Source organism: Chiloscyllium plagiosum, chromosome 17, assembly GCF_004010195.1.
Source record: "Chiloscyllium plagiosum isolate BGI_BamShark_2017 chromosome 17, ASM401019v2, whole genome shotgun sequence".
Classification (NCBI taxonomy): domain Eukaryota; kingdom Metazoa; phylum Chordata; class Chondrichthyes; order Orectolobiformes; family Hemiscylliidae; genus Chiloscyllium; species Chiloscyllium plagiosum.
The window spans coordinates 2,273,306-2,282,288 of record NC_057726.1 but is presented as its reverse complement, the minus strand read 5'-3'; the positions used below and the strand labels follow the sequence as shown (position 1 = coordinate 2,282,288).

Genomic DNA, 8,983 nt, shown 5'->3' with positions numbered 1-8,983 from the left:
GGTCTTTTCTCATTGGAACGGCGAAGGATGAGGGGTGACTTGATAGAGGTTTTTAAGATGATCAGAGGAATAGATAGAGTAGACAGTCAGAGACTTTTTCCCCGGGTACAACAGAGTGTTACAAGGGGACATAAATTTAAGGTGAAGGGTGGAAGGTATGGGGGGATGTCAGGGGTAGGTTCTTTACCCAGAGAGTGGTGGGGGCATGGAATGCGCTGCCTGTGGGAGTGGCAGAGTCAGAATCATTGGTGACCTTTAAGCGGCAATTGGATAGGTACATGGATGGGTGCTTCAGCTAGGACAAATGTTCGGCACAACATCGTGGGCCGAAGGGCCTGTTCTGTGCTGTATTGTTCTATGTTCTATCCTCTCTCCCTCCCTCAAGACCCTCGTTCAAACACATCTTTGAACATATTTATAACCATGGTCCGAGATCTCGACATGTGATTCGGTGTCACATTCTGATTGATAACACTCGAGGTGAAGCAACTTGGAATGTTTTACTCTGTTAGAGATCCTTTCTAGATACAATCTCAGTGAAAACAAATTGACTGTCCATCTACTGGATCTCCACCTTACAGACTCTTCCTCTAATAACAGCTCATACACCCACTCCAAAAACTTTATTAATCCTCTTCACATTCTCTGGGCACAGGTTCTAACATCCCCTCCACCCCACTGTTGCATAAGTTTGAAGTCCTACTCTATTTCCCTCTGAAAGGTATCTGTAGTGTTCCCAGGGTATCATCCCGAGGGTATCATCCTCCTGTTACCACTCTCTTTCAACTCTTTTGCCTTTTAATCTTTCCTGCCTTCCACACCATCACAAACTTCCACAATTCTTTATCTGAAATCTGAAAAGCTCAGAGATCCAAAGTTCTTTTTGTGAAGTTTGTTTCTCCATAATAAGGTTGATTGGCACGTAAACAGTTAACCCAACTCCACCCCCACTCGACCCACATCACTCAGAAATGACATGGGGGCATGGCCCAGCACTGGCAGGTGTCACCTCTGTCTCAGCTCTTGTAGTAATCACAGGTGCGTCTGCTGTTTGGTAATTTTTTTATTTCACCAAGAAACCGTCACTTATTGTAAAATCCAAAAAATTCCAAATTCTGAAAACCAGCTGGCCCTGAGGGTTTCGGATAAAGGATTGTGTACCTGTACTTTGTTTTTTCTTCCAATGCTCCCCTTCCACGTTCCAAAATCTCTTCAGTCTTTAACTTTTCCCACTTCGGAAGAAAGGCCATCAACCTGAAATGCTAATCCTCTTTCTCCCTCTGGAGGTGTTGCCTGATCTGCTGGGTATTCCCAGCAATTTGTTTTTTTTATTTCAGACCTGCAGCATTCTGCTCTTGAATCACATTCCCACATTGAGAGCTCACTGCAGTGCACCAAGTTCAGGAGTCCTTTCCTTGTGTGCACACACACACATACACTGTCCATCCTCCTTTTTATTGTCTACTGAGTGATACACAGCACAGTTCAGAAATGGAGTCCCTAAGAGGACTGCTTTCTCAATCCAGTGCCCAATCCCTTCAGCAGACTATTAATAGTCAGCAGTTGATCAGCGGATAATATTCTATCCTCTCTTGGAAAAGCAATACCAAAAAGCTTTGATAATGACCAGGTAAACTCACTAAGCGATGCTTGATGGGGGATGAATATTGGTCAGGCACTAGGGACGGTTCTCCTGTTCCTCTCTGAAATAATTTCCAGTGATTTTTAACTCTACTCAGATGGTAGACAGCCTTTTTAATGTCCCACCTGAAGGACAGAACTGCCAACCATACAGCACTCCTTTCTGGGGTGAGATTTGAATGCACAACAACTCTGACCGAGAGGAGAGAATCGTATAAGCTCTTGCTGTCAAATAATAGTCTGTTAAGGGTCTGGGGGCTAGACAGAAAAACAATCCCCTTCGGGTGCCCCTTTCTGAACTGTGCTCTGTATCGGAGCTTACTGTACCTTCCTGCATTACAACAGTAACTACGTCTCAAAGTGACAGTTGGAACTGTAAAGCTAAAGGACATTGTGAAGTTATGAAAGGTGATACAAAATGCAAGTTTGTTTTAAACTCTGTAACTTGCTGAGTTTTGAAACTAGGCTGAGATTGAGCAGGGAAGTACTAGAACATTTCTCACCAGGCTGTTGCCTGCGAAGTTTCCTCTTCACACGTGGTCCAAGACCCTGGCCTTCCTTCCAGCCCATTTTCCGTAGTAATTGCACACCAATTGTTATCCTAGGTGAGAGTTGAGGCAGGTTATATCCTTGAATTAGTGAAATCATTCAATAACCTTCAGGCAGATCACAGCTGTGTCAATGAGATGAAGAACACAGAACATAGAACATTCCAGTACAGTACAGGCCCTTCGGCCCTCGATGTTGCACTGCCCTGTGAAACCAATCTGAAGCCCATCTAACCCACACTATTCCATTCTCGTCCATATGCCCATTCAATGACCATTTAAATGCCCTTAACATCGGTGAGTCTACTCCTGTTGCAGGCAGTGTCTTCCCCAGCCCTACTACTCTCTGAGTAAAGAAACTACCTCTGACATCTGTCCTATACCTATCACCCCTCAATTTAAAGCTATGCCCCTTCATGCTAGCCATCGCAATTCAAAGAAAAAGGCTCTCACTGTCCACCCTATCTAACCCTCTGATTATCTTATATGTCTCAGTTAAGTCACCTCTCAACCTTCTTCTCTAACACAAACAGCCTCAAGGCCCTCAGCCTTTCCTCGTAAGACATTCCTTCCGTACCAGGCAACATCCTAGTAAATCACCTCTGAACCCTTTCCAAAGCTTCCACATCCTTCCTATAATGCGGTGACCAGAACTGTACGCAATACTCCAAGTGCGACCGCACCAGAGCTTTGGACAGCTGCAGCATAACCTCCTGGTTCCGGAACTCAATCCCTCAACCAATCAACGCTAACTCACCGTATACCTTCTGAACATGGGTGACAACTTTCTATGTACATGGACACTAAGATCTCTCTGCTCATCCACACTTCCAAGAATCTTGCCATTAGCCCAGTACTCTGCTTTCCTGTTACTCCTTCCAAAGTGAATCATCTCACTTTTCCACATTAAACTCCACTTGCCACCTCTCAGCCCAGCTCTGCAGCTTATCTATGTCCCTCAGTAACCTACAACATCCTTCGTCATTATCCACAGCTCCACCGACCCGAGTGTCGTCTGCATATTTACTAACCCACCCTTCTACGCCCTCATCCAGGTTGTTTATAAAAATGACATACAACAGTGGACCCAAAACAGATCCTTGCGGTACACCACTGGTAACTGAACTCCAGGATGAACACTTTCCATCAACCACCACCCTCTGTCTTCTTTCAGCTAGTCAATTACTGATCCAAACCACTAAATCACCATCAATCCCACTCCTCTGTATTTTGTGCAAAAGCTTACCGTGGGGAACCTTATCAAATGCCTTACTGAAATCCATATATGCCACATCAACCACTTTACCCTCATCCACCTGTCTGGTCACCTTCCCAAAGGACTCTAAGGCTTGTGAGGCACGGTCTACCCTTCACAAAACTGTGTTGACCATCTCTAATCATCTCTATTTCCAGATGATTATAAATCCTATTATAATCCTTTCCAACACATTACCCACAACTGAAGTAAGGCTCACTGGTCTATAATTACCAGGGTTGTCTCTACTCCCCTTCTTAAACAAGGGAATAACGTTTGCTATCCTCCAGTCTTCTGGCACTATTCCTGTCGACAATGACGACATAAAGATCAATGCCAAAGGCTCGGCAATCTCCTCCCTGGCTTCCCAGGAAATCCGAGGATAAATCCCATCCCCGGCCCAGGGGTCTTATCTATTTTTACACTTCCCAGAATTGTTAACACCTCTCCCTTATGCACCTCAATCCCATCTAATCTAGTTGCCTGTATCTCAGTATTCTCCTCAACCACTGTCTTTTTTTCATGTGAACACTGACAAATAGTATTCAGTTAACACTTTCTCTGACTCCACACTCAACTTCCCACTACTATCTTTGATTGGCCCAATCTTACTCTAGTCATTCTTTTATGCTCGATATACCTATAGAAAACCTTAGTGTTTTCCTTGATCCTACCCGCCAATGACTTCTCATGTCCCCTCCTGGCTCTTAGCTCTTTCTTTAGGTATTTCCTGGCTAACTTGTAACTCTCAAGCCCCCTAACTGAGCCTTCACATCTCGTCCTAAATAGGCCTTCTTCTTCCTCTTGACCAGAGATTCAACTTGCTTAATAAACCACAGCTTAATAAACCAACTCCATCCCTGCAATAGCTGGACCTTGAATAAGCTTCACATTTCAACTGTGCCCATGCCCTGCAGTTTCCCTCCCCATCCTATTCTTCCTCAATCTTGCCTAATTGCATCAATAATGGTCTTTCCCCCAGCAATAATTCTTGCCCTGCAGTATACACCTATCCCTTTCTATCACAACAGTAAACATAACTGAATTGTGGTCACTGTCACCAAAGTGCTCACCTACCTCCAAATCTAATACTGGCCGGGTTCATTACCCAATACCAAATCCAATTTGGCCTCGCCCCTTATTGGCCTGTTTACATACTGTCAGGAAACCCTCCTGCACACATTGAACAAAAACTGACCCATCTAACATACTTGAATTATTGTATTCCCAGTCAAGATTTGGAAAGTTAAAGACCCCCATAACAACCACCCTGTCACTCTTGATCCTACCAAAGATCATCTCAATATGATAACGGTGACACACTAAAAATCAGAGCGGACCAAAACATTACCTCCCCTCTGGCTCTCCAACCCTGATCCAACACAGCATTGCTGCAGTTTGAAAACATCACATCCTAAGGGCTGCAGCACATTAATCACACATACCTCAACGGCAGCAGAACACCAGAGGTTTGACAAGGAACAAGGCCAGAAATTACAAGGACAGCGTAAAGAAATCAGGGTTGCATTCCCTAGAATTTAGAAGTTTAAGGAGTGATTTGATCAAAATTTTTACAATATTACACAGAACAGGTAGAGGGAAACTATTCCCTTTGGTCTGGGAGCTCAGGAGTAGAGGCCATCGTCTAAAAGGTGGAACCAGAACATTCAGGAGTGAAGTTAGGAAAAGATTTGACCCACAGCAAGTGGTAATATTTGGAACTCTTTTACCCAAACAACAACTGATACAAGATCAACTGTCAAAGTTAAAAGATGTAGAATACAGGAGTTGGATCACTGAATATTGAGGGGCCAAATGGTTTCCTTCTGCTTCCATTCAGGTTTTTGTCCATGTCCTGTGATCCCTGGCAAACCAGCCAGGCTTTCTGACCCTGAGCACTCTCTGGTGATCCCTGCAAAGTCAACACCTGACAAAGATGGAAACAACAGTGTATTCACCACAACAACCCACGGACACACTCAACAGGACAACGTACAAGCTGGCCTGCAGCCAGAGGCCGTCACCTCATGGAGGGAGAGGCATAAACTAAAGAATACAATCAGAGAAGCAAAGTAGCAAGTCTCCGCCCATTGGTCTCCTATTGCTTGTGCCTCTTTATACTCTCAGGTGATCTCACTACAATAGATGGATAGATAATTATACATAAAGAAAAACTTTTATCGTCATAAAATGATTGGTTTAAAGAGGTGCTTATATATTGTGGCTGACACTTCAACAGAAGGCTAATGTCAGAGGGGCATTTTCAACCCCTGTACCCACTCGTCTATCCTCCCTTGGTCAAACCCACACCGACTGGACTGTCTGCATTCTGCAGAGTGACTGCAGCAGCAGTGTTGGTCAGGCTGTGACAATGGAGCAATGAAAGATTTTCTTTGAGCTTTCTAGTCCCAACCACAGCTACTTTGTCATCATAGCCAATGATTCAGCAGAGAGATGAAGCTGATGCGATTGACAGCTGCTGAATAATGTTTACCTTCAACAGTCAGTCCCTCCCCTCCCCCTCTCTCACTTTGCTGGAGCAATCAGGTCATCCAAGATGCTGGCCCCAGGAATGGGAGCTACCAGACTCGCCAAAGCTCGAGACCTCTCCCAGATCTTGTCTTTAGCCTTTGAGGCAAACTCATCTGTAGTTGTTATTCCTTTTGGTGCAATTCCATGCTCCTTGAGATCCTGAAAAACATTGAGAAATTCCCAGAATCTTACATCAAAAGAATGGTCTGAGTGGTCCGTCATGACTGTCAGGAATTTTCCACCTAGTCACCCTCCTCTGATCGTTCCCAAAAAACCTGCAGGTCTTAACTTTCCAAGTATTTAGTTGATTCATTTTCAAAAGTCACTTTTGAATCTTTATCTATTGACCTTTATTATAGTAATCAATGAAAAGAACAAATTCTAATCATATCACATCTTTTTTTTTGCCAATTGCCTTGAACCTGTGTCTTTGCTTATTGGTCCTCCTTGCAGTGACATATATTTTCCTGTTTTACTTTAAGAATTCCACCTTCTCTCCCTCCAGGTGGAGCAGCTGTCATCTGCCTGGTACAAAAGCCGAACTACTGCACTGTAAGCTCTGAATGGAACTAAATGTTGTCCCAAATTTCTCCAAAACAAAATATAAACCAGCTCTTCCACTCACTCCTGTGAATAGCAGAGTTCTGACTACCAATGGCACAAACAGAAGTGAAGTTACTGTGGGCTAGACACATTGCAACATTTGAAATGCCACAACTGGTTTGAATGGTATTGAAGATTAGATTAGATTACTTACAGTGTGGAAACAGGCCCTTCGGCCCAACAAGTCCACACTGACCTGCCGAAGCGCAACACACCCAGATACATTCCCCTACGCCTAACACTACAGACAATTTAGCATGGCCAATTCACCTAACCTGCACATTTTTGGATTATGGGAGGAAACCGGAGCACCCGGAGAAAACCCACGCAGACACAGGGAGAATGTGCAAACTCCACACAGAGCGTCGCCTGAGATGGGAATTGAACCCAGGTCTCTGGCGCTGTGAGGCAGCAGTGCTAACCACTGTGCCACCGTGCTGCCCATAATGATAGGTTAAACAGGCTGAATGGCCTACCCCTGTTCCTATACTCCTAATACTTCACCAAGTCTCTCTGGACATCACGGTCCACCCAACTACAGTGAAACCCCTTGTGAAGTACCTCTTCATCCATGAAGTGCTCGGGATTGAAGACTTGCTTATCCGCCTTTTGCTGCCGTGAGGATACAAACGTTGAAGGCGTCCATCCTACAGCGACAAGAACAAGTTTCAACCTCCTGGCTAGCTTTCAATGCACAGCTGAAAATGTATGACACACAGGATACCACAGAGCCCACAGTATTTGACATGCAAGGTAAGGTATAGGCCCAGTACATCACACCCTCTTGATGACCATGCTGTGTAAAACAGCTTTATGTATTCAGATGCAGGGTGTGTAAGAGCAGTCCCATTACAAAGGAATGCATGTTGCCAGCTTATCCAAAGAAAAGTACTAACATAAAACAACAGACCTGCCATTTGGAATCCCCTGGAAATCCCAAAAAGAAAGAAGCACATGCAGACAAAAGTAAAGCTTTTTGATGTGCGCCTGTGACCATGAACTGCAGTGACAGAGGATGACATTTCCTTTAAAACAGTGGAACGTTAAACCTGTTTGTTGGAATTGCTGCTCAGTGCCTCAATTAAAATAGCCATGGAATCTCAAAATTATTTGTCGCTTACAGCCAAGGAACTGCATTTCATAGAATTGCAAGAGAGATTTTCTTACCTTCTTTTGAGCCCACTGAGTTGAAATACCCAGCAGAGAATCCCCCAGTGAATGCCCCATGAAAGCGTTTGTATCTCCCCTTCTCATCTCTGACTGTCTGCTCGTGCAGTGGAACTGGGTTCTTAGTGGACTCATCATCTGAGCAAAGAAAAAGTCTACTTTAAAACTTAACAAGTCTTAATTCAAACTGTAACACCTCCTGTTGACAATGTCACCTTGTTCTAATCCAGATGATGTTAAGTCTCACTGAGGAACATCAACCCAAATCCCAAACATCACCACTTCTCACGTCTTAGAAGCAGGAGTAGGCCATTCAGCCCTTTAAACTTCTTCTGAAAAACACAATGTGTTGGCCTCAACTGCTTTCTGTGGCACAGATTTCCACAGGCTCACCCCTCCCTTCCACATCTCAGTCTCAGTGCTAGATGGCCTACCCCATGTATTAGTAGAAAGTGAGGACTGCAGATGCTGAAGATCAGAGTCGAGAGTTGTGTTGTTGGGAAAGCACAGTTTCCCGATGAAGAGCTTATGCCCGAAACGTTGATTCTCCTGGTCTTTGCTCGGATGCTGCCTGATCTGCTGTGTTTTTCCAGCCACACAACTACCCCTGGTTCTGAGCAGAACATCCAGTCTTTTTGCCTGAACCAGCTAGCTGTCCACTGGCTCCCAGCCTAGTCCTGTCCTCACCTCTTGCCCTCTCCAAACCCATCTCATAAACACTGCTATAAAGGCTCACCTAACTCAGGATTATCTATCATTCCTCACTTCCAGTCCCTCCATCAGGTGACAGTTCCCACTTTCAAAAATATCATCACAACAACTGCCTGCAATCAAACCATAAGATCATAAGATATAGGAGCAGATTTAGTCATTTAGTCCATCGAGTCCGCTCCACACTTTTCCTGCTGTCTCCCAGTAACCTTTGATCCCCTTACAAATCAAAATCCTATCCATCTCAGTCTTAAATACACTCAATGACTTGGCATCTCTTGCCCTCTGCAGCAATGAATGCTAAAGAGTCACTACCCTCCAACTGAAGAAATTCCTCTTCATCTCAGTTCTATAGGGTTGTACCTTCATTCTGAGCCCTGGGTCACAGTCTGTCCTAATGGGAATATCTTCTTCACATTCATTCTATCCAGGCTATAATATTCCAAGTTTCCCAGAAAGTAGAACAGGACATGTCCTTTGGACCTTGATACCCTCCCCCCCGGGGCGTACGCCCCCCACCTCCCCC

At 44.5% G+C, this 8,983-nt stretch overlaps 1 protein-coding gene across 1 annotated transcript in view; it reads right to left on the bottom strand.

Annotated features, from left to right (window-relative positions):
• Positions 1 to 8,455, bottom strand: part of gpatch1 (G patch domain containing 1) — an 81,809-nt gene extending 73,354 nt beyond the window's left edge. The window contains exons 1-6 of the mRNA XM_043707501.1: positions 8,352 to 8,455; positions 8,181 to 8,215; positions 7,747 to 7,884; positions 7,141 to 7,226; positions 5,975 to 6,135; positions 2,145 to 2,242 (exon numbers count right to left, since the gene is read on the bottom strand). Coding sequence (XP_043563436.1) covers positions 2,145 to 2,242; positions 5,975 to 6,135; positions 7,141 to 7,226; positions 7,747 to 7,884; positions 8,181 to 8,215; positions 8,352 to 8,455 — 622 coding nt within the window. The remainder of the gene's footprint in view (positions 1 to 2,144; positions 2,243 to 5,974; positions 6,136 to 7,140; positions 7,227 to 7,746; positions 7,885 to 8,180; positions 8,216 to 8,351) is intronic.
• Between the last annotated feature and the right edge of the window lie 528 nt (positions 8,456 to 8,983).